This window comes from Gymnodraco acuticeps, unplaced genomic scaffold, assembly GCF_902827175.1.
Source record: "Gymnodraco acuticeps unplaced genomic scaffold, fGymAcu1.1, whole genome shotgun sequence".
In the NCBI taxonomy this organism is placed as follows: domain Eukaryota; kingdom Metazoa; phylum Chordata; class Actinopteri; order Perciformes; family Bathydraconidae; genus Gymnodraco; species Gymnodraco acuticeps.
Window position 1 is genome coordinate 1104606 of NW_022992152.1, and position 26902 is coordinate 1131507.

General features: G+C 39.5%; 1 protein-coding gene across 5 annotated transcripts; it reads right to left on the bottom strand.

The window, feature by feature from the left end:
• Positions 1 to 5905: 5905 nt before the first annotated feature.
• coq8aa (coenzyme Q8A, genome duplicate a) lies at positions 5906 to 26902 on the bottom strand. 5 transcript variants are annotated; one of them, XM_034204385.1, is made up of 18 exons: positions 26580 to 26841; positions 23383 to 23428; positions 22749 to 22848; positions 20467 to 20540; positions 20106 to 20350; positions 19850 to 20018; positions 19670 to 19736; positions 16031 to 16102; positions 14776 to 14901; positions 13400 to 13485; positions 13028 to 13168; positions 12427 to 12508; positions 12226 to 12319; positions 11982 to 12123; positions 11604 to 11711; positions 11421 to 11486; positions 7766 to 7852; positions 5906 to 7458 (listed from the first exon to the last, which is right to left on the bottom strand). In XM_034204385.1, the coding sequence occupies exons 3-18, from the start codon at positions 22840 to 22842 to the stop codon at positions 7168 to 7170; spliced, it is 1944 nt and encodes a 647-aa protein (XP_034060276.1). In that variant the 5' UTR covers positions 22843 to 22848; positions 23383 to 23428; positions 26580 to 26841; the 3' UTR covers positions 5906 to 7167. The 5 variants fall into 5 exon arrangements, with proteins under 5 accessions (XP_034060276.1, XP_034060273.1, XP_034060274.1 ...); XM_034204382.1 differs by having other exon boundaries at positions 20455 to 20540; XM_034204383.1 differs by lacking the exons at positions 23383 to 23428; positions 26580 to 26841 and adding an exon at positions 26851 to 26902 and having other exon boundaries at positions 20455 to 20540.

Consider the following 26902-nt stretch of genomic DNA (forward strand, 5'->3'; position numbering starts at 1 on the left):
GTACACGGAGAAGAGGAGGGGACCAAGAACAGAGCCCTGAGGGACCCCCGTAGTTAATTGACAAGGGTCGGACTCAGACCCTCTCCAAGTCACCCTGTAGGTACGGTCTTTCAGGTATGAGGTGAGGAGGGAAAGTGCAGAGCCTGAAACTCCAAGTTTTTGGAGAGTGCGAAGGAGGATCTGATGATTCACCGTGTCGAATGCGGCAGACAGGTCCAATAGGATGATGACAGAGGAGAGGGATGCAGTTTTGGCAGTGTGCAGTTCCTCCGTGACAGCAATGAGAGCAGTTTCTGTGGAGTGACCTGCCTTGAAACCAGACTGGTGCGGATCCAGAAGGTTGTTCTGATTGAGATAACAGGAGAGTTGTTTAAAGACAGCGCGTTCAAGTGATTTAGACAGGAACGGGAGGAGAGAGACAGGCCTGTAGTTTATAACATCAGACGGGTTGAGAGTGGGTTTCTTTAGGAGAGGGTTTACTCTTGCCTCCTTGAGACTGTTTGGAAAGTGACCAGAAGTTAGAGAAGTGTTGATGAAATGGGTGAGAAACGGTAGAATATCAGGAGCGATAGTCTGAAGGAGGTTTGAAGGGATAGGGTCCAGAGGACAGGTGGTAGGGCGGGCAGAGGTAATGAGGGTAAGAACCTCACTTGGAGAGAGAGGGGAAAAGGAGGTAAGTGTGTTGGTGGAAGGAGGGTCTGGTGACCCAGCGGTGAGTAAAGGTGAGTCAGAAAAAGAAGAGCGAATATCATCAACCTTTTTTTCAAAGTGGGTAACAAAGTCGCTTGACAGAAGTGAGGAGGGGGGAGGAGCTTTTGGAGGGTCCAAGCGGGTGGAGAAGATGGAAAATAGTTTTTTAGGATTGGAATAGGAAGATTGGATCTTATCTTGAAAGAAAGTGCTTTTTGCCTGAGAGATCGAAGCAGAGAAAGAGGAGAGGAGAGCTTGATAGGTTAAAGACTGTATAATGGATATTTTGCACATCCCTTTCAAGATTTCAAGATTTTCAAAGGTTTATCATATACACAACTACGTTGAAGTTATGCAATGAATGAACAACTTGGGTCGCAGGTTCCTCAACAGTGCATTACAAGACATCTATCAATATGTGTGTATACCTCCACCATTAAACTGTCATATTCTGCACATTTCTTATATTATCTACATACATAAGAGTACAATTCATATGTATAATATCAGTTAAAATAAGTGCTTCAACATAGTTAACATTGCAGGAAAGCAATATTTTAGATGTTAAGTACTTTGTCAGGCTTAATATTTATCTGTAGATACCCCCAAAGCTTTTTTCTTATTTAAAATAAGACCTTAACCTAAAGTATTCTTTAATGTTTAAATAAAGGTTAATTTATTTTTTCTGTTTTGTACATCCTCCTATTAATATCTTTGTACATCTGGCACTAAACTGTTTTATTGTAGAGATCCCTTACAGTATCTTCTTGATTTTTTATATTCTATATTTCTATCATTGACCTTCTACTTTCCCCCTATTTTGTATGTACTCTTAATATTTTTTTCATCAAATATAACATACAAAAATAATTCAATAGCGTGCTTTAACTAGGCGGTGCACACAAGGTACACACAGCACACAATGCCATAATAACTTTTTATTATTAGTGTAGGATACTTATGTATGTATAACATCTGATGATGTGTAGTTTTATTCATGTTTTCACATAATTGTACAGGATATTGCTATATTACTTCACATGTTTTACTTCTACACATTAATATCTGATTTGTAAAACATCACAGACAGAAAGGTATATCCGTCATTTAATGGTTAGCTATTGAAATTCTGAACCCATGGTTGTGTCTCCCATCTCCCAAAACCCCTGACTATTCTTTCAACTCAGTATTTACATTCTTATATCCAAAGAAAATCAGTAATATCTTTAAAAACTACAAGTCCTTTTCTATCAGCTGTGCACCGTTATGGTGTAAATATAATCTATCTACCAATTGGATCAAATATAAAAGTCAGCCGAATTAGTGTTGATACTGCAAGGAGACGTATTGTGTTAAGAGAAATGGAAGATGTTGTTTAATTGCTGATATATTTATGATCCACGTCACGTATTCAGTTTCGGTGGCAGTTCTTCCTGTTTGTCCAGAAGTCTTCTCATCAGGGCTCTATAAATAGAGAACTACGGCAGATGTGTAATATTTAATGTAGCCAAACCGTGTATTACAATGCCGATATGTGATGACTTTCAAAGAGAAAAGCAAGTACACTCGGAATAAAGTATTATTTTCTTTAAAAAAAATTATAATTCGGATTTCATATCGCATTAACACCATATCCCAACGTGCATTGCAGCTAAACAATCCAATCACCAAGCTTAAACCATAGCTGAGGATCCTGGGTAATCAGTTCAGTGGGTGTGTATCTGTTTCCGGTTATTTTATTTTGAAATTCAGTTCCTGAAGGACGCCAACAAAAGCCAGAGATTATAGAATAAAACAAATAAATAAAAACAAGGATAATTGTGTGTTATTGTTGAGTAAATAAAAGTCTGTTATTTAGAAAAGAATAACAAATTAGAAGGAAAAAAATATTTTAAAAATACAGATTTCAGTATTCTGAGGCTCTGAGCTCTGAGCTGGAGGGATATTATGGGAGGGATATGATACATATTAACTTTCAATTTTATGCATTTCAGTTCTTCAATAACATTACTTAATTAACACTTCACTTTCCTGACACAGTTCCACTAACATACATTCACCGTCGATTGTTATTTTTTTATATTCTTTGCGGAATTTGGCCGTGTAAAATGTCCTCTTGGGTTGCCGTACAGCCAATGCGTGACGTCATTAGTAAGCGTAACGGACACCGTGCTGATCTGGTAGGCCGTGCAGATCATAGATATATATAATAATATAATAATAATAATAATAATAATAATAATAATAATAGTGATAGTAAATATAGTAAAATAATAGTAAATATAATAGTGTTTATAACAATATATCTATGGTGCAGATATGGTACCTACACAGGCAAGAAACACACTACCAATAGAAATACATTGCTTTTAAAATCGAAAAGAAGGGGGAAATCGTGTTGGTGAACACAAATCAATAGATTAAATGCCGTGAGACTGGGTTGCCCCAGCACACAGGTGTCTCTTTTATCTCCTTCCTTTCCTGTCAGAATGGACCCTTGCTAATTAGCAATGTGTTAGCCAGCTAGCATGCTAAACGAAGATGCTGCTTAACCATGATATATAAAGAAAGAGGGTGTTTCTCAATCGCGAGGATGCTGGCTTGGTAGTCGCGTACTTCCAAGTAACTTCCTTCAGAAACGAAGCAAGTATACTTCCAAGCCACGGCTTCGGAAAACGAAGAAGAATGGAACAGGCTAACAAGTGTGCCACTCTCTAACGGTTTCAACATTTAACTGTACCAAAAATAAATACCTCACGATGTCTATCTAATTATGAACTTGCTTTACTTTCACGGAACACATTTTTGGTGATAACAAACAAATGTAACAAAGTAACATATTTACCAACACATGTTCTACGCCACTACATACTTACATTTAAATGTGTGCTGCGTCGGTTTTGCAATTCTCCGCAAGGGTTTTTTTAATTGGTCCGTGCGCAAAGCATTGTGGGGATTTTAAGGACGCGAAGTCTACCCTCGAAATTTCCCCCAAACAAAGGACGCGGCCTCGGTGGAATTCCAAGTATACTGGAGATTGGAACAGTCCTTCGGCGGCACTCAATGACGTAGCATCCTTGAAATATTGGCTTGGAAGCCAGAATCCTCGAGATTGAGAAACGGCCAGAGAGTGTGCTAAACCTTATACTAAACCTACACCTTATACACACTGTTATCGTTGTCATTGTGAGCATATGTGAGCATACCCACGTTAGCATTTAGCCAAAATCATATACCCACAGTGCTGTTTACGGCTAGCTCAGAGATGTAGGCCTACTTTTGACAATTGTTAATGTGAGGGGTAGGCTACATTTAGTATGACCATTTATTCAGTTAACATACTTTACTGAAGTAGTAGCCGTTTGTTTTATATTGGAACTACTGTATGTTTTTTGCATTTTCATTCTCTCTGTTTGGCAGCAGGTCATAAAAAGTGATTTTATTGTAACGTTTTGTGAAAAGATTGGTTATGAAGGAAATTATGATTCAAAATTATGAAGCTATAAAGTACTGTGAAAAAAATGGATTTGGTGACAATTCTCTCAAGTAAAATTGGCATATCTAAAAATACTATAGGCTACCTCAACTGGCCTTGTTTAATTTGATCAGATTTGGACCAGAAGTTAATTTCTTGAATAGATAGGCTACCCCATTAAAGCTGTATAAAATCAGTTTCCATAGCAATTAAATAAATGTGTCAAATGAAAAATCTGCACAGACGAGGATAAAAAAGATGTAAATCACACAAACTGCTAAAGTTACTGTTGTGAGGGTGTTTGCCTAAGGATTGTGCCCAGACTTGACTGTCCTCTCTTGCCAAATAAGGATTTGTCACTGCTTGTTCTTTCTCACCAGACAACTACGGTAGGTGCACAAGATCCCTCCTAACACTCACCATCCTCTATTCAGTGTAAACACAACTCAGTTATTTCCATCTCAGCTCAGCAAGTTGCAATGTCAAAACAAATGTAGGTCATCAGGATATAACACAGCAATGTTGGTTAGAAAACCTCACCCCCGGGAGCCAAAGTGCAGTCCCAGCCTCATTATAGTCACAGTATTCTAATCCCAAAATATTTGCAACTTTAAACTGTCCTGACTTTATGGAAAATATACTGTTACTTAGTGTTTCCATCATGGCAGTCCATTGTGGTTTCCATAAAACAGATTTAGAACATGTATTCTGCGAATAACAGCAGATTGCATTTGACTAGAATTAATTGAAATTGCATACATTTTCTAACATAATAAGAATACAATTATTTATAACAAGAATAATAAATAATTGCAGTTAAAATATACTTAACTGATGCTGTAGTTGTTGAGGTTTGCAGGCCATATAATGAGAACAGTTTATTTGATTAGGTTATTCAGCTCGAAGTATAGTTTACCCTGAAGTGGATCTGGTTTGTTTAATATGAGTCGATGAGCATCTAATGACCACTGTTGCTTTGTTTTGCTATTCTCACTACCACTGCTGCTTACAGGATATTGTCTAATAAAGCAGAAATGACTCTCTTAAAGCCAGCTGAGTTTCATTTACTTATCCGTCTTGCTTCTGGCTGTTTGTCTATTATTGGCTTGTCAGTATTTTAGCAATGGATGGAGCTTTATACAACATGACCTGTTAAGTCACTGTGTGGAAACACAACAGCGCCATATGCTGGACACTGAGGTGAATCATGACTGACTGTGTCTGAAAAACAAGTTTGGAGTTATTGTATTCAGTGTGAACACTCAACAAGTATTATAATTGATGGTGACTCGAGAGCGGAAAAGGGGGGAGGAAAGTGTGTTTCTATGTTTCCATCTACATGCACTAACTCAAAAACACCGTATTTCCTGTGCATGAGTACTGGCATGATTAATGTCCCTGGATATTGACATGCATGTTTATATTTTGTGCTTATTTATGTATGTTTCTCAGGCACTGTGCCAGTTCCCCTTTTGTTAGCCAAGACATTGCTAAATAAGGAAGACAACCTCTCATACTGCCGCTCCCTACTGTATTTTCTCAGTTTTTATCTCCCCTAAACACACTACAACCTCTTTAACCTACGTAGAGGACCGGGACACATGAGAAAATCTGGGCTTCATATACATTTAGATTTACTTACTGCCCTGACAGACTATTTGACATTTCTTTGAAGAGCTGCAGTCCTATTACATGGGTTGAATGTATTTAGGTCACAAACACAAACAACACAGAGCCAAATATCCATACAATATGTTTATCACAATTTCAGTTTGATTAGAAATATAAACCATCTTATCACAAGTCTTGATATGTATTATAAAGCTAAAAGCATTCCACTGGGAACTACAGGCACATTTTTTTTCATTTTTTACAACATTATAACTGTATTCAAACAGCACAGCAGGGAGAAGTTTGACAGTTGTACACAGGCCAGGAACGGAGGATTTCACACCTGAGAAGGAGTGGAAAAATGTAAGTCTTGTGGAAGAAAGGTGAGCCTACTTAGCATGTCTGATAGACTGTATAATATCGTGATGAGCGTATTCATCCAGGATATTACCATTCATGACTAAACACAGGTTTTCATGCTCAGACTTCTTACAGTGAGAAACATAGATCCATGTGGTTTCATTTGACATACAATTGAACAGAGATAAATCCTGCTTTGGTACAGCACTAAAATAAAAATGAATAATGTATAACAGAATCTAAATTCCATAATGCTAACATTGTGTTAGTTATCAACAAACAGCAACTGGAATTTGGATGGCTACACTGATACAGAAAATGTACTTATATTAGTTTCAAGTCAGCCTCTTACAGTATGTGTAAATGCCGACAAATTCCAGTTGGTCATTTTTACGACCACATAAATAATCAACCTGAACTTAAATGCTTGGAAAAAGTTACTATCCATTTTGTTCTCATCAAGACTGCTGCTTTTATATAGCCGTCTAAATGTAGACCAAGCAATATAAGTGCCATCAAGAAATCTAATAAAACTTCCCAAATACGTTGGTCCTCGCCTACACTGTGCCTCATACTGACCATAAATTACATAAAGAGTTGAATTTCTTAGTACAATCTTTCGGTTTTTCATCCATGACATTTCATTTATGGCAAAACTCAACAGTTGGTGTGAATTTTCCAAAAGTTAAACAAAACACAGCAATGCAAAACAAAAAGCACAAATCATCTGAGGAGAGATTCATTTCAAACCTTTTTACATTCATTTTTTACCTGGACATACAAGGCTTTTTGTTTATGTCCCTTTTCAGTCTGTTTCACAAAAGACATTATGGCTGTTATTAGGTTTAAATGCCTTTCAGAAACTCATTGTAGTGGGTGGCCCTTAATGGGGAATATAAGTTGGTGCTCGATGACCAGTTAATGGCAGGAAACATGGCCTCCGCTCTGCAGTTGTGCGTCTTAACACCACAACCTCACCTTCGACTCCTTGGCCCCGGGATCCATCACATCACCTCACACTTGTGTTTGGTTTAGCGAGCAGGGGGTGTGCGGCCTTCCCAGTACTTTGCATACGTATTTTGGAACATGTCCTTACAGTTCAGTTTGGCGTTCAGCCGTGCGCAGATGAGGAAGGAGCCGCCCATCTTGCGGTGCAGGGAGTACGTCTCCTCTGGAGGAGGGGTGAGCCGGTGTTTGAGCATCACAGGGATCAGGTTGTGGATTCTCTCCGTGGTGGACTGGGCGCCAAATTCAAACGTGTCTGTGGAGTTAAAGGCCTCGCCGAGGATCATCACCGCATCCACATGGGCGTTTATCATCGCCTGGATACAAGGGGAGAAAAAATTAGTTAAAAACCTATTCATTTAGATGACTTTAATTAATGTCATTCTATATACGTTACAAATGTTACATTTATTTCTCGCTTTTTTATTTTCACTTTCAACTTTTTCTAAAGCATCTATTTTATGAAAAATGCTCTATAAATAAAAGATTTTTCTTTATAGTATTATTCTTAACTGATGAGAATAAATTGTCAGTTTTTGCAAAAGGAATTTTGCTGAAGAAACAAAAACATATTTGGGTTATTTTTTACCTGTGTCGTGAAACCAACCCGTTAAGCATATTTACCTTGGATTCATACCCGGTCAGGAATTTCATTTCAATAGATTTCTTCGCTACTCCTTCTCTGTCGCCCTCGGCAGCTGAACGGATTACCTATGATAACAAACAGGGAATGACTGTTACCAATATCACTTTAATGTCTTTGTCTATGTTCAGACTGCAGTGTGACGTCTGTGTTATTGTTCTTTTGTGCATGCCGGTCACTTCATAAAAGTGATCACTACATACTTGCAGCGTACGAATAGCCTTTGTCTTCTCTATAAATCCAATGGAAGTAAGACTTCAAAAACTTTTAGGACTCACTGCAAGTTAAATCACAATTATGGGTTTTTACAAAAACAGTTTTGGTGGTATACAGTAACTTTGTGTTGATGAAGAACATGACTTTGTCTATGAATAGTTAGAAATAAAAATTAAAACTGCGGTCGTACATGTGCGCGCAGTGATGAGCGGGCCCTCGCTTCCGTGCGCCTGTCATGGAGGGCAGCCGGTCGTCCCGGCGTCAACCAGACACTTGTGAGTCCTGGGAAATGAGCCGTTTCTCATTTCTATAATTTTCGCGTCCCAGACTCCCAGGTCCTCCGGCAGCAACCCGGAAACGGATGTCGGCGGGCCGTCTCGAAGGAAAACAAATTTCTCTAAAGGGTCGTCGAGGATCGATTATCAAGGAGGCTGTCTGGAGGAGCCGTAACCGAGGATGCACTGATTTAGAGGAGAGAGGAGTCTCTCTGGAGGAGCTATAACCGAGGGTACACTGATATATTCTCCGGAGTCGATTTCAGCCAACAGTGTTGTTTCCGTTGTGATTATAAGTTATTTATGATGATCAAATGTGCATCAGACTTTCTGCCCTTTAATAATAATAATAATAATAGATTTAATTTGTTAGCGCTTTTACAGGTGCTCAAATACGCTTTACAGATATAGTGAAGATAAAATAAAATAAAGGAACAACAAATAAATATATAGTTAAAGTTAAAGTCAAATAATACAAAAACAATCACACATTAAAAGCCAGATTGAAGAGGTGAGTTTTTGTAAGTTTTTTGAAGGTGGTGAGGTCAGTGCAGTCTCTGATGGGTTGTAAGAGTGAGTTCCAGAGGGAGGGGGCAGCGACAGAGAAGGCTCTGTCCCCCCAGGTCCGATGATTGATGCGGGTGGGGATGGATAGGAGGTTGGCTTCTGATGAGCGGAGGCAGCGGGAAGGAGTGTGGTGGTGCAGCAGGTCTGTGAGGTAGGGGGGGCCGGATTGTTGAGGGCTTTGTGAGTAATCAGGAGGACTTTGAAGTTGATTCTTTGACGGACGGGGAGCCAGTGGAGGTTCTGGAGGACGGGAGTGCCGTTTACGGGAGTACCGTTTGTTTACTCACTAATCACATCCCCTCTGGATGTTAGGCTATCTATCATACAACTGCTTTCATTGTGAGGCGATGTTTACAGTGAGAACAGCTGCTGAGGTCAGTGCAGAAAGCAGAACAGTGTGTATAATATATATCGCTCAATAATATATGTACCAGGCCTACATTTCACACTTTATTTGTAGGCTTTAAGAGATATCTATAAATAGACAATAGGCTTAGGGAGTGTATAGGTGTCTGTTGTAATGAATATGCCGCCAGCAAAGGGCGTTGTTGGACTAACAGTATAGGTGTGTGTGTGTGTGTGTGTGTGTGTGTGTGTGTGTGTGTGTGTGTGTGTGTGTGTGTGTGTGTGTGTGCGTGTGTGTGTGTGTGTGTGTGTGAGAGAGAGAGTTGATGTGCCAGGCAGACAGGCAGGTCTCAGTAGCTTATCTGACATATAATTGGTCAAAAATGGTACATTCTCCGTTAGCCTACGAGCTCCCCGTTTGAGTGAAGGACTATTCCTTCTCAATGTAGCATGACATTGGATATGTGCTGAAGTTGTCCTGGATTGGAATTTTTCCGATCATTCCCCTATGAGGAGTTTGCAGAAATGTCCTTAAAATGCATGAGAAACGCACATTTTGTAAAATGGCCCACTTTCTGGTGGACGGGGCTAATAAAAGCAAATTTGAAATATGTCCGCAATCATAATAGCAATGTGCATACAGCGTTTCGTGAATATCGGAAAAACTATATGCAAGTAGTTTGGAGTAATTTGCAACATGTAAATCGTCAAATTGTGTATTCGCTGTTAGCTTGCGACCTCCACGATTGAGCCCTCAAAAAATTTCTTCGCAATTTAGCATCATATTGGATAGGGGCTGAACTTGTCCTGGATTGGAATTTTTCCGATCATTTCCCCAGGAGGAGTTAGCAAACATGTGCTTAAAATGCATTAAAAACGCAAATCTTTCAAAATGGCCAACTTTCTGGGGGGGGGGGGGCTAATGAAAAGCAATTTGAAATATGTGTGCAATCATAATAGCAATGTGTATACAGCGTTTCGTGAATATCGGAAAAACTATATGGGAGTAATTTGGAGTAGTTTGGAGTCATTTGCGACATGTAAATGGTCAAAACTGGTGTATTCGCTGTTAGCTTACGACCTCCACGATTGAGCGATCAAAATATTTCTTCTCAATTTAGCATCATATTGGATAGGGGCTGAACGTGTCCTGGATTGGAATTTTTACGATCATTCCCCTAGGAGGAGTTCGCAAGAATGTGCTTAAAATACATGAAAAACGCAAATTTTTCAAAATGGCCGACTTCCTGGGGGGCGGGGCTAATGGAATCTATTTACAAATATGTCCGCAATTCCATGAGGAATGTCTGTGCCAAAATTCGTGAAGTTCTGAGAAACTATATGTGACTACCACACAATAGGGGGCGCTAGTGAGCAGTTTTTTTGAAAAATTACGGGGGTTTTTTGCATTCTCGAAAAGGTCGTGGGCTCTGACGTGTGTCCCAAGTTTTGCGTCCGAAGCTCATTTTATGCTATCGCAATTTAAAAAAAATGTATAGGCCATGCCCACATTCTGAAAAAATGTGTAAAAAAAAAAAAAAGTTGATTAAATTGATGGTGTTTTTGGCGCCCCCTATAGTCCAAAATGAAAATGCTTTGGTGTGCCTATTCCCCAAGACAGACTGAACCTATTTACCAAAATCTGTGATGTTTGGATACATTGTTGATGAGTTATGAGCATTTCTTTCTAAGCCCCGCCTTTTTGCGAGTACGTTTTGATTGACGGCGGCAATATTTATCGTCCTAACATGCTCATTTTCTACGGTAATGTGTCTGACCCTCCACCGATGCTGTATACGAAGTTTGGTGTTGAAAAACTGAAAATTGAAATTTAAGTGAATATTTAACTGTTTTGAACATTATGCTAATTTAAATTTAAGAGCAGGTCCACCCGGATATGTGTGCAACATTTCAGGTCATTCGGAGTTACAGTGCGACTTTGTACATTTATTCCGAAATGGGATTTTGATAGGTGGCGCTAGTGAGCAGGTTGGAATATTTAACCCATTGACTCCAGAATATTGAATTTTTCACCGGTCCTGGCGTCCGTGCAAAATTATACAACTTTTGAAGCATCCTAAAGACCTCAAAAAGAGGAAACGCCAGCACTATAATAATAATACCACCAATAACAATAGGTTCCTCGCACTTCGAGCTAGGACGCCGTCGGGTCCTAGTGCTCCGTGCTCGGGCCCTAATAAAGAAAAGTAAAAAGTATGTCGGCTGGTCTTACCTCTATGTAGGGGTCTGTGAAACTCTTGTCAAATCCTCTTGTGGCTCCAAAGTCCAACAGTGCCACCTAGAGGGAAATAATCCCATGATAACATTTAGGCTTAGTCTCAATACCATATTATCACTATTCCACATTGTAGTAGAAGTATTCCTAGTGAGAGTAGTATTGAGTTGGCAGACTCACCCTGTGTGTCTGCGGATCATAGAAGAAGTTGGACCAGTTGGGGTCCGTCTGCATGTACCTGAACTCAAACAGCTCTCTAAGGCACAACTTCAAGATGTTCTCACAGATCTAATGCACAAACAAAAGTGAGGAGGTGAGGAGAGCAGGGACTTGTGGGAGGAAAATGAAAGGACAGAGGGGAAACAGGTTGTTCCCTTTCCTGCCACTGGAGACGCATCCATCGATGTGTTTATTGATCAGGAAGAAACTAATTTGGTCCCCCACTAACATTAAACAAACCCGCTCTGAGCACATTCACTAATGCGTTTCTCGCCAGATAAATAGACACATTAGCCAGCTAGACATCCATCGATCTGTCTGGTTTTGGCAGCTGTGTACCTCGTTCTTCAGGTCCTGTGTGAGGCCGTCAGCCTGGTCCAGGGGGAACCCGGGGACCAGCTCTGTGGTCAGGACGTGGGCGCTGCTCAGCTCATCTATCACCTCTGGTACATAGAAGAACGGTTGGTCCTTTAGAAACTCTCTAGATCAGAACAGGATGAATATACAAATAAATAAATCAAGGTGAAAAAGGCTGGCAATATACTGTATGATGTGAATTACAATAAAAACACATGTGACTCACCTGAATTTCTTTGCACACTGGGCTTCTCTTATATAATCGCACTCTAATGCTAGCTCTCTTCTCATCACGTCTATCAGGTGCTCTGGAAACAGACCTAAAGAGACACACAGGGAAGTTGAGTGCAGTTGTGCATGTGTTTGTCTTTTGCGTATGACTTAGCAGGTTAGCTAGTGGTGTCTGCATGCATGAAAATGAGCTCACCTTCAGGCAGGGCATTGCTAATATTCAGCACCGTCATCAGGTTGTTGACGTCACTGTTGATACTCTGAGCCACACCGGGGTACTGGGGATAAACAAACAGAGAATGTGTTACCTCAACTTGATCATAAAATTCACTCTGGGTTTCAATATTATCAATAGAATCCATCAAGAGAATGCATTGTTTGTGAAAAAGCATTCTTGGTTTGTTTGTCTTGGACAATTTATAATACAATGTCATAGAATGAAGCAGACATCTTTGATGTCATTTTATTTATGTTTACAGAATACCTTAATAACTTATTTTACAGGCATTGCAATTATCATTTGTATTAAGATTATAACAATGCCATTAGTTTGAATTTATTGGCAAATCCTCCATAAGTTCCGAAAACATTTTAAACGATTAAGACGGCTTGTAAATACTGTGAAGGCACAAAATAAGAAGCTAAACACTTTTACACTTTTCTTCTCTGACCTACATCCGAACAAAGTCTGTAAACAGACCACAGAGATCGGTGTGAGAAACACTCTCCAGTTTCAGTGTTTATCTCAACAACATGAGAATGTTCTGGGTACACACACACACATGTGCACAGCCTACCTGTATTTTCATGGCCACCTCCCTGCCGTCCTTCATCCGGGCCAGGTGAACTTGTCCGATCGACGCCGCAGCGAACGGACGCTCCTCAAACGATTCCAGCTTGTCTCGCCAGTTAGGACCAAGGTCGCCGTTTAGTGCTTTCTACAGAAAGACACAAATCGCAAGGAGTTGTTGTTATATTTCCATATGTTTTAAAAGCATTTGGCGTTTTCACCAGTAGATTTACACGAGGCTTGAGAAAAAACCATTAATATTAAAAATAGGTATAACCAATATTGTAACACTTATTTTATTTCTCATGTAAAAATCAGCTTCAGCTATTATCCCATTATCCCGTTATAAATGCCAGTTAAAATAAAGAAACACTCTTACTGTCATTTGCTTGATTGGCATGAAGTCAGCGCTCTGCCTGACACGGTCAAAGATCTTGGCGAGTTGGGGGTTGATGAATGCATCATCTGAAATACAGAAACATACATAGGTTGGTCTCAATAGGACAGACATGCAGGTCAGTAGGCAAGTCTAGAATATTTTACAATAATTCTGAATTAGGCACATTTCGAAGTGCCATAAAATACAGCTGTGAAAGCAAATGGCTTTAATTTTACTCCAGGTGTGTTTGCAGACTTAAATGGCGAGCTCAACCCAAAATCTAAAATACTTGTTCAACATTGTTCTGGTGTGAGTCGTAGAGATGTTTGCCTTGTGGTGCTCAAAGCGCAGGAAAATACATATGAAAAAAAATTCATCAGTATTGATTCTTCCCACAAATCATGACAAGGTTACTGTACTTGTGACATTTCACATGGAGATTCGTAAATGTATTTTTTTTTAAAGGCATCTCTGAAGGTGATATCTCCACCTATCAGCAAATCACTGCACAACAATCAAGAAAACATGTGCTACAGGAAAAAGGAAACATATGTATTTATGTTTTGAGGCTGGGCTGTCCCTTTAAATATGGGTGTATAAATGTACTAAAAGGAATACAGTTACAATACTGACTGTCTATGCATTTGACCACCAAAAACGTCATTATTCAACCTATGGCCACAGGTTTTAGTGGTCTCAATTGAATGCAATTCTATTAAATGTTATAAGAAAAGTATCCCTATGTCTTATTTTATGTAGTAGGAGCAGTTCGATTTCTGTGTGTGCTGAGCTACGGAAGACTACTGTGACCTTTAAGTCCATTTTAGATTTAAGAATACACTTGTCACCACTGTAGAGTCAGAGTAAAGCAATGCCAGTTCTCTAAATAACAACACACATGAACACAACAAGGTCAATCCACTTTGTTTAAACCTGCTTAGCAAACAACGCAAATGTCCTTTTCTAAGCTACTACTATTTTGGTGGCTGATTTCATTTACTACAGTGTTATGTCTAGGTTTACACAAACATATTCTGAAAAGTAAAAGCCAATGGTCATAAGCCAAGGTCAGGCAGCAGCAACAACAGTGACAAACTAAATTGATGATCTGTTTACTGCTGTAACCTAATCTGTGCCAAGATATGTACTGCCTCTGGTGGTATGCTCTTGAACTTTGCCTGGCTAGTGTGTGCAAAACACATACGCATCTAATGACACAATAACTTATTCTCAGCTGCTGCTACCTGTGTGTTTGAGTGCAGCAACAGGCGAACGTTACAACTGTGGAACGGCACGTGGAAAACCATCAACAGCTCAACAAATGTCCACTACATCTTTATCGAGTCAAACTACCTGTAATGGAAAACATGGCACACCTTGAATACTGAGCATCTGTCCCACTTTCAACGCAGCTCCTCTGACTTTACACAGGGTTCTGACGATGCGCTCAGCGTTGGCCTCTGACAGGAAGGGGCTGGAGTCCAGGACACGTTTCTTATCACCTGAAGAAACACAAAAAAAGAGAGCATGCTGTAACATACACAACCATTTTATTTCATGTCATTGGGATGAATCAACATCATTAGTTAAAGGGGCACTATTAGGCTTATGTACGGGTTTCATTATAATCAGTAATTATTTGTATTTTGTGCCTCTACTGTGACATGTTTACAGGCTTAAATGTTCATAAGTGCTTGTTTTTCCTCATACTTCCTGTCCTCTTTTCACCCTCTGTCTGAAATCAGAACCCAGTCTGCTCTGATTGGTTAGCCGGCCGGCTCTGTTGTGATTGGTCAACCGCTTAGAGATGTCCCGTCCCTTAGCATTCAATGTGTTGGAGCGCTAGCCAACAGAAGTGCGAGTTTTTTACGTAATGATTTCACCATCTTCCAGAGGTAAACAAAGGAGTCCAATGGAGGTGTTTCAGGCAGGGGGGGGGGGTGAATATCTAATTTTTAGATATTCACCTTTGCAGATCATTTACACGCCCAAAACCTATATACACACACACTACAGGAAAGACTACATAATACCGTTTTAATGTACTTAACAGCAATTCATTCAAACGTTCAAAACGAACAACAAACATCTGTGTTTATTGTGTGTCTGTGAGGATATGTGTTAGACGGTTGCAATTTAGTGCGCTTGAGTCTGTCCAAAGATAAATACACACATATAAACAGCCACACACAGACGCACAAATGCCACAGATTTCCGCGGTATGCTGTTTCAGATTAGCAGGGAATGGGTGTCTTGATGGCAGGTTGGTACGGGAGGTGGTGTAATTATGCTCTGTTGACATACAAAATGTGTTGCGTGTATGAACATGCATCAGGGAGGGGTACTGAAAAAAGAGGATAGCTTTTCAACTAGTGCTGTTCAGGAACTCAGTTGCAAAATCTCATAATAAACAACCAGAAATACCTGTCCTTACAGGCACAACTCAACTCTCAAATGTTGCAAATTATTACTTTGTCAAAGTATTTCTTCTACACAAATCTGTAGTACAATGCATTCAGGAAGAAGTAGCATAACAGTGTAACTGGCATTGTGCATGATTCAATATCCTAGACAGGAATGGCTTATAAGCCTCGAACATTTAAGAATTCAGACACAAACTGTCTGTCTTACCTTCGGTATTTTGTCTCATGCCCTTCTTGGCAACTTCTGCAAGTGCTCCAATCCCCAGACCTACAGCTAGGCCTGGAGGAAACACACAGACATTAGAAAAACACAATAAAAATGGAATATACAAACAAAATACAAGTGTTTCCATCATAAGGACACACTATCACAACACAACACAGAGATATAAAAGCACCAGTCATTCCTGTTATGTTATGTCTCAGTGTCTATAAATACATGACTTTAATACATGATGACAGCTGTTGCCTTGAAACGATGCTATTCTCATCAAGAGAACAGAATGGAACAAAACAATATGGTCAGATAAGCACTTGATTAACTTGGCAGTGTGCAAAGAGAGAACAGTAACAGCTGCACCGCTAACATAACAAAGCACTTGTAAATCATCCCTCATCTAGTAATATTCACAATTAAGCTCTCAAAATACTTAATCCTCAGAGGGTAATCTTAGCAGATGATAATATCACTTTGTAAGTCAGAAATTTGTATTACATTACATCAGCTCCGTTTGCAACAACACAGACCAAAAGCCTTCAAAATATCTGATCCAGGATTAACCTTTTTATTTATTTTTGGGAGTGACTGGTGCACAAAATAGTGCATAAATCAAATAGTTTATTTGGTAAACACTACATTTTATGCGGGGAAAACACTTGTATCATATAGTATTATGATTCTGTAGAACAATCATAATCACAGGAGGAAAAGAGAAATATGTCTAATCATAAATAAAGTGAAAAAGGAAGCGAGTCATGTACTGTTAGTGAGCGAGTTCCTCCCTGCCTTGTCTCTGCCTTACATAACTCAGCGTTACATAATCCGTTAGTCAGCGGTCCTATGAAGCGATGAATCTGAGATCCAACACTCAAAGGACATATCAGGACACAACCTGCTTCAGTGTCTTAGCTGAGCGTCTCTTAATCGGTGAAAGACGTGCCGACACCTTCATTTTCGGAGACAGGTTTGACAAGAGGGATTCACATTTTCCAGGAAATGTGTGGAGCTTTCTGTGTCACCTCGTGTAACCTGTTACAGCATCATCGTACTCTGCTGCACACTTCTTACAAGCTTTAAAAGATTATTTATGTTCCTTTAATTTGATGATAAAAAGATACAAAACTTTTCAAAGTAGTTGATAACATTGATGACCTTTTCAAGCAATGTAGCTATAAACGCTGATGACATGAAACACAGCAACATTATGATTCTTTAAATGAGTTTGCTGCACATGAAGTGTGCATTTATTTTCTCACAACGTACCTGATAATGAAACACAACCAGTTGAAAAACGTCGTCAACAAGTTACAGGAGAGTGAAGGGCAGAGAGAGGACACTTCCCTCCCCCCCTTACTTTCTCCGACACCTTCTAAATGTTACCACTGTCAACATGCTAAATCAACACGGCTATGGACAAATTGCGTTATTGTAGCCTACAGTATGTAAGGTCTGTCAGGGAATCATTTCCATAGATGTTTACCTTTTGCCCTCTGACGCAGATGACCAACCTTGGCATCTGTTATCTCCCTTAAGGAGGGGGCTTCTTAAGCCATTTGTTGTTGTTGTCCGTTTATGACCGGGCAACTTTCGGTCAAAGATAGTTTATTGTTATGAGGACATATGGAACAACTCTGGGCTTGATGAACCCAAGGTGTGAAATCTTTGAGGCCATAAGCGCCAGCGTCTAGTGAAGAATGTTGATTACTCTCAAGCAATTCTTCAGAATTGATTGTGGCATCTCATCTGTGTGGTCAGACCACGGCATGACATGACATGCCCTATGACATGTCTTGTGAATTCTCCGGCCGAAACTTCAAATAAACCGTCAGTGTTTGCCATCAAAGCTCCAGCTCTCCTTGTGTCTCTTTGAGTCCTGACTCTCCATTGCTTCAGAAGTTTCCCACATAAGGTCCATATGTTTGGTATGAGCTGTGGCTAAATTCTGCTACCTGTCATTTCTGTTGGCAGTCCTGTCCATGCGAGAATCTGTTCTGTGTTCACAAGTTTATCCTGTGCTTTAGCTTCTTTGACCAACTTTATGCCCCCTGTAAAAGTCTGAAATGAAGCAATAATCTTCTGATTTACAAGCACTGATGCCTTTAAATAAGCTTATCGCTGAAATAACATCCTGTCTAGATATGACATTAGGATACCATTAACTCTGTACCTGCCTTAATGTGGCCACATGTCATTATCACAACCAACATCTTTCAATCGTGGGTGACATATATAGAACCAAAAATAACTGGTAGTAGCAACTGTTATATTTTTATATTTCCATTTGGTACCATATGTTGTAAAACATCTAAATCTTTTATCATTTGTATACTTTCATTTGGACTTGGCAGTCATTTATTGTGTCTGAATATGTCACAGCTAAAGGATTAGAGAACAGGCAACGTGGTCAAACAGAAGATTAACTTGAAATCTGCAGCGCTCACAGACTCAGATTTGAGTAACTGCTGCTGTCCTCTGTCTTAGTTTGTAGCTGATTGTCAAGGAGAGTTTTAACTCAATGTGCCATTTGTAAAGGCTAGATAGACTTGACCTAATTTAAGTTTTTGTTTAAGAGCGCGTCCAGGCTCTGAATCTCGATAAATACTCATGTTAGTTACATTCCTGTTTGTTACGTTTTTGTGTTTGTTGGTATTTAAATATGTGCCTACATTATGTATGTACACAGAGAGGTGTTGTTTTGACAATTGACTTTGCGGAGGACATGTGCTGACACAACAACACGACCGCCCTGAACCCAGTGACACCGGCATATCGAGAGAGCAGTAGGTTTCAGTGAGACTAGATGACAAGGTGATGTTTCCAATACTTTCAAACTATATTATATCACGCTACTAGCACAAACAAAAAATAGGCTTTTTCTCAAACTGGATGACATATTGCAGATAACTAACCAGAGGGAGTGTGACTTCATTTCACAGATATTAATTAAGGGTGGGTAACATGAATTATCTTCAGTTCTTAAAGGTCACCTATTATGCAAAATCCACTTTTTCATGTCTGTTATACATCAACATGTGTCCCCTCTGTGTAAAGAGATTCTGAAAGTTTCGGGAAAAAAGATTCTCTCTCTTTTTGTCCTGATCCATTTATATAAAAACCTGTCTGAAAATGAGCTGATCAGATGTTGGCCACTTTATAATGTCATAACGATTTTTTGGCTTGTGTAACCATTAGCCAATCACCCCCCCAAGCCCCCCCCCCCCCACCATATCACCTGAATCCCCTCCTAGAGTACCATTGTGTTCTTTTTAACCAAATATCTCTCAGAGGGGCGTGGCTCCTTATTTTCATCTAAAGTAACAGACAGATCAGCACTTTTGAAACAGGGCTGAAACAGGGCTGAAACAGAGGGGATTATGGGATGCTGCAACGATCTGTTTGGTGTTTGGAGCCAAACACTTCAGATACATGTTTTGTATATATCTGAGACCTATAATATATTGATGAAAAACAGTATAATAGGGGACCTTTAAAACTAGAATCATTATTTTACTGACTTGCTGAGTGGAGTTATTTAAATGTAGGAGAAAAGACAGGAAGTTGTACTTGCTGACTTGCATTCAGACACAGTTAGACAAACAAAGAGTTGTTGTGGTTGTTTTACTGTACCTCCAAAGTTGGCCAGTCTGCTGAGCCGAGACACTGGCACTTTCCTCTCTCTGGCTCTCTCACTCAACTAAGGAAGACAAACCGGTAAATATTTGATTAAAATGTGATTGGAAAGGTACATTTTAACGTTAATTAATATCTATGTGTGTTTAAGATTAGGAACGGAGGAACAATAATTACCATTTGTTTGTGTGATTTGATCTCCACCTTCTTGCCCTGTCTTGCTTTCTCGATGTCTTCGGCCGTCAGCCCTCCAACTGTGGACGGGTCCTGATGGTAGCTCCTGAGCTGATGCTGGCGGTATAGCTGTCCCCACACATGTCTATTTAGACCGTGGCTGTAGAAATGTCTGACACACCCAAAGCAGAAATCATTACCTTTATCCTCCAAAAACATGTTTACTGTAGATTGTAATTGAGAAAGAGAATATTTGTACCTGATGTCTTGGTGGTAAGATCTGGTGTGTCCGCTAAACTGTTTGCTGGGATCTTTGTATCCATCGAACAACGACTGTTTGCCCCTGACATGGCTCTCTCCTGCTGCTGCGATGTCTTCACTCATTCCTTGGTGAGCCACTGTAAAGTCCACACCTTCGTCCTTGAACTCTGCGAATGCACTGTCATCCTGAGGAAAGTCAAATTCTGACTCCGTTGAAGAGGTCTGCTGTTGGCCAGTCATCTCCTAGACAGAAACACAAAGGCATAACATGAAAACACATTTCATAGTATTCTTTTCTTTTGAAATACAGCAGCTTATTTACTGTAAAAAGTAGTATTTACACATACATCTACACACACCTGCATTTTCATCATAGCAGCTGAGAGGCTCTGCTCAGCAGCTGATTGGACACTCTGGACAGCAGCAGCAACACCTGGGGCACAATTATCAAAAATACTGTTATTAGATTAAAGAGTTTACCATTAAACTACATATTAATTGTTAAGAAAAAATTCAATTTGACTTTAAATGGTATAGTCTTTCATTCATATGGAACAGTATAATGCACAATAGAACATTATTCCTAAACAGTGTTGGGAGTAACGCGTTACAAAGTAACGCCGTTATTGTTGGCAGTAACTAGTACTCTAACGCATTACTTTTTAAATTCAGTAACGCAGTTACCGTTACTACATGGTGCGTTACTCCGTTAGTTTTTTTATATAGTCAACAGCCAGGCGAACAGAGATGAGAACTGTACTTAAGTACAGTACTTGAGTAAATGTACTTAGATACTTCCTGTGTCACATGCGGAGACGCGCTGTGGGCGTGTTTGTGTTGTTTACTAACAAGACTATCATGGCGGCGGCGGAGCTCAAGTCTAGTTTCTCCACCTGGAGATATTCTCACTATTTCACTTTTGTCGAGCACAAAGAAAATAACGTTTTAGTTAAATGTAAGTTGTGTCCTAGCGGGTCAAAGATCCTATCTACTGCCCAAACCGGGTCATTCAAATCTCTTAAAACATCTGCAAAAACAACATGCTGGGACGAAGCTAGTAGCTAAGACCACAGAGACTCAGCCGACGCCACTCCACCTCCACCTAAGCAACAGCGGCTGGATTTTAACCAAGGGACTGCTGGCCAGGGAAAAGTCGATAAAGCCATTGCACGGTATGTTGTAGAACACATGCAGGCTATTGCTACAGTGGAGTCACCCGCTTTCAGAGAGCTAGTTAGCATGATACCATGTCCGGGCGGCACACGGCATATGGGACGGAAAACTTTTTCCAACTACCTGGAGAAAGAATATACAAAAATGGAAAGCCAGCTAATATCGATGCAATCCAGATTGCATATAATGCATGTCAAGTTGATCAACAGATTGTATTATTCTCCAATGCAATAACAGTACTGAAATGAAGGCTATAAGGGCATTAATGGGAGCCCTTTTTTAAGTAACTAAAACGTTACTTTTCACAGTAACGCATTACTTTTGGGTGTAAGTAACTAGTAAAGTAACTGAGTTACTTTTGAAATGAAGTAACTAGTCATGGTAACTAGTTACTGGTTTTCAGTAACTAGCACAACACTGTTCCTAAATGATTTAGTCTTTAAGCTGAAAAATAGAATGGTAGCATTTTGCTTACATTAACTTTCAACCAATGCTAGCCACAATCTAGTGTGTTGTAATGGAATTAGCTTTTCAAAAACTAATTTAATGTAATACTAATGTTTTTTTAAATAAAAGGGCATTTATTTGTATAAACAGGCTACAATGTAGAAAATAGTGTTTTATCAGTTCTTTACGCTTCTTAGTCTTTTTGTTTACATTACTGTAGGAGCCATTTCCTTAGATTATATTAGCTTATCTATTTTGAGTACATATCCTGAAATTCTGTGGTGTATATTATTTGTAAATTATATAATTTGAGTGCGTTACTCTGCAGGTCGAGATGCTGCAGCATAAAACGAGAGGTGCTGCAGCATACTGGTGCGGCTGACTGAAGCAAACAGTTTTTAGACCTTGCTGGTTGGGAGCGTCACAGCTTGGTTCTTTATTGTGCCTTTAACATTAAAATATCAGTTTATATGACAAATAGTTTGTTTAAAAACGTTTATTTATTTTTGCCTTCTTTGGAATAAACTATCTTACTTTTCAATCTGGACATTTCTATATTTTTTCTCTCAAACTACAAGCGTCTATTCCTCGGTCAGCCCCACGAGTGAATCACTAACAAAGGACAAAAAACAAATGGATATCGTGGTCACTACAATTACTTTTCAACCAATGTGAAACACTAGCCACAAGTTAACAGTCTACTGTTTGTATAGGAGTTAGCAGGTCAGACAACCTGATGGATTCAGACCACTCTTTATCGAAAACTGAATACGTAACATTTTATTTTACAGTCTTTTATAAGTATACACATGTAGGCATATTAGTATATTTGCTAACATTACTTTTCAACCAATGTGTACATCTTATCACAAGCTAGCTTGTCATAATGTGAGCTAACAAGTATGTTATTTAGGGGTTTTAATGCAGAACACTATGGCTGCTAACAAGACAGTTAAATGACAGACCTTTTATTTTCTTGACAAAGTTCAATTTAGAAAATAAGCAGGTGTGTTGAACTTACCTGCTCCACTGCGCAGGGTGCTGCTCTGAGTCTCTACAACAGCCTGGCTCAATTTAGCCAAGCCGCGCATCACTAATATCATATCGCCCGCCATGATGGACTACAGACACAGACAGAAAAAACAGGAAAAACGAAGAAACATTATAGTTAGTTATTCTATTTCTCCTTAAAAACAAAAGTATGCTGGTAGCACAAAGAGGTACATACTGTTCACCGACTATAAAGACAGGGATTCGTTCAGATATCTAAATGTGTAACAACTTGTCAGTAAAGATGAGAGGAGCACAGACAAAGACGTACAGACACACTAGAAGGCAGAGGAAAGGGACATAATACTGCCGTTAACACAAGGTCTGCTTCCAAACAGAAACATGCACAGCTTTCAAATCTAGAGGTGACGTTGACACTTTGTCTAAAAATACTTATGACCTCCAATCCCTGCGTGAGCACACATACAAGAAAAGAAAGGAGTATGCCGTGCACGCCTGTGTGCGGTGCAGTTATCTGCCTGTGGTACAAGACTGGATGTGTAAATGTCACCGGAGCCTAGGGGGAGAAGATTCTAGAGTTGGCTATTTGATCCAGCTATTTCTGTGCATGAGTGACTGTGGGTGCACATGTTTGGGTCACTTACAAGGTTTGCCGTTACGCATACCTCTCCCGATTGACTTTCACTGCAACTGAAATGAATGTGAGATTGTTTTCTATTAAAAAAGGCATATATCAAAATATCTTTCCAAGAATCAATCCGGTGTGTCTTCTAATAAATAGCTAACAGTAATGGGATAATGCTAGTGTCAAAGTTCATTTAGATTGCTCTCATCTATCCAAAGCTTATCTAAACGAAAGAGCTCTGACTGCATTCCTCCCTGTTGCAATCTGCATCATTCTCAATAGTGTGTGTGTGTGTGTGTGTGTGTGTGTGTGTGTGTGTGTGTGTGTGTGTGTGTGTGTGTGTACTACAAGTGCTGTTTGGTGGGTGTGACGCATGCGCCAACACATCTCAGCTGGGATACAGGCCAATGGAAAAATGCCGTTGCTCACACACACACACACACAAACACACACACAGTAAGTAGGTCATTCGTCCAGCTTTAGGCTGCATTGTGGTTTTAGACGCAGAACTGATATACGGGGTTAGCATACTTTGTGACAAAAAAGGGACCATGCATATTTTAGAAACATTACACAAACACTGATTTGTACCTACATTTAAATATTTTCTGATTTGTGTCTAGGTGTTTTCTTAGTGTCATTAATTTACCCTACAGAGATAATTAGCAAAAAAACAACTCTCTTTCTGTGGGGATTTTAGCATTCATGTTAACAACCCCCAGGACAGCAGCACTAAATAACTGTGATGTATCCTGGATAACTACGGGTTGACTCAGCATGTGACGGAGCCTACACACAATAAGAGGCGCACACTGGACCTTTTCCCAAGGGTCTTAACATGTAAGGACATTCTCAGGCCTCTTCTGTTCAACATTAACAAGCTCTCACCGGTGCCGTCAACAAGAATATCTTACCATAATTATTCAGACGACACACAGATTTTTACAACGATATCATCATCGGGTGACTATGTTCCCATAAAAGCACAGACTAAGTGCGTTGAACAAATCAATAGTTGGATGAGCTAAAAGAGGAATGATTGATTTTGGACCCAAATAAATACTATTCAGTCAGTGCTTTGCAAAACAAACAGATTACTGTGAGTAGTGTGTGATGCTGCGGGTATCGGCATGTTTAAACGATCAATTCAATGGTGGATCTTTGTAATAATTATCACAATGCTGAATCAGCTCAGTATTGGAGGAAGAGGCTGCATGCTTTTGTGATTGGCTGGGAATGTATGTATGATTTTGTACCGAGTAAAAACCAACACAAAGCTGCACACCGAGGTGCAAAACTCATGGGAAATATTTCATTCCGAGCTGGAGGCATGGCTACAACAGCATACTTCAAATGTAAAACACATTCCAATCAATATGCATGTCTCGATGATTCAGAACTGTGATCAGTGTCGAATGAATTCAATTTGCAAAATCTGAAAACAGATCATTGCTTAATTTAATAGATTGAGCAACTTCCCATTTGTTAATGTGGGCGTGTTGCCTCAGTGAGTGTTTACACATGGCTTTCTTCTTCGTCTTCCGTACATTGTGTCACTTTCAACTATCAGAAACAGTCGAAAGGACACTTGTAATGAGAAGAGGAGAAGATAAGTAAAAGGGCAGTTTTTGATGCCTAGTGGGCGAGAGGTCACCACAAGGTATTTGAGAGAAGCCAGCTTGTGATTACACATGGTGCGCACACACAAACACACACACTTAAGCCTCAGTTGTTGTCTGGGCTTTAGTGATGTCCCTGCACAAGCTGTTGACTCACCGTTATAAAAATTGCCAGGCAACGCAGCCTGAGTGTGCGTCTATATCTAAAAGCCCCCAGTCGCTGCCCTTCAGTGCTGATCCTCAGCCAAAAGGAGGAAATATTTCCCCATTTACTGAGCAGCGGTGAATCACCACTAGCAGGGGAAACGTGAGGAAAACCATGTTTCCTGCAAGACTGTATTACAGAAAGGCTATATATATTTTTTTGTATTAAATCAACCAATTTCAAAGAGTTTCTGATTAAACCTGTACTGAAACTTAGAGAAGTGTTAAGGTAAGGATGCAGGAGGTACAATTGATCTTCAGTGAATAGGAACATTTTATTTGTATAGTTCCAATAATGGAAAATGTAATAGTATCAGATGACATCACACCTTTTAACTGTGAGTCTTTTGTGACCATAAATAAACACAAAAAGAATATTTCCGTCACAGGCAGAACATCAAATAATATAAACATAACGTGTTGATAAGGATCCCATATCTTGGCATGTTAGGAAAAAAATTAATTTGTCAGTGTTGTATATTAGGCAAACTATGTAAAGGAAAACCCTATCACCACATATATCTATGATATCCACGTTTATGAAAGACAGTTATTGACATACTCTATACATAAATGCAGTGTAAATATACACATGCATACGTTTATTACTGGTTGTAAAGGGAATGCGTTTATTTGAATGTGTCCGAGTTAGCCAAAAGCCTTTTTATACCCCATTAGTTGTTGTTCCTAGGTAGATTATAGACACTTAGGCATAAACATAGTGCAGATACACAGTGTATACAACACACAATATAAAGGTTAGACATATGTCATTAGTACTTGAAACTATTAACAATGTTTTAAGGTAAATATTCAATCAAAACATAAAGATGGATGCAACATTTGACTACAGTCAAGGCAGTATAATTTACACAAGTGGAAAAAGTTAGCTGGCTCAGTCAGTATAGCTTTTCAGACGTACACTTTTTTAATAAACATTCAGCGCAGTTAAGTACTACAATTTAAGCTTCACTTTATGATATTCGTGCGACATAAATCTTTTAAATGTTGCTTAGCAAGTTGTTTTTAAAATCTGTGATTATAAACTTCCTCGTGGGCGTAGACAGCAATACAAACGCATGCCACGCTGTAAACTGGCACTAGTTTAAGCTAGCGTTACACCTGCTTAAAAACGACTACAAAGACTATCAAAAAGAGAAGGCAGGTGTTATAAATACTTTAATGTTAAATTAAATGAATAAATAATCGCTACATTGGCGGGTGGGTAGTTTACAGAAGTGACAGAACAGCAATAGAGCATGTGTTCGTCAGCACGCTGCAGAGGAATTATGGAAATAATTGTATGTCGAAAAGCTTCTCATAATATACTAAATGAATGCGCATATTTCATATTTAATGCGTTTTAATGTGTATTAGCATTTAAATTACTCACCAGCAGCTGTCGTCTCGGCTTGTCTCTGTCAGACGAGGTCAACAACAACTGCGAGTCAACCTAACCTAATCTTTCTTTGGTATAAATGCATATAGCAGCACGTTTACGTGGGGCTTTCTTTTGCACAAGGCACAGTGTGTACAGTTGCAGCCAGGTTGTGTGTGGTTCACACTCCTCCTCCTGCTGCTGCTGCTGCTGCTGTTGGTACAGTTTAATCCAGTTTCTCTCTCTCTCTCTCTCTCTCCCCACCACGAGGTCAAACCTTATTTACCAACTTTGGAGTGTGCCAGAGCTGTGCGTTGACGCAACACACTGAAGGTTTC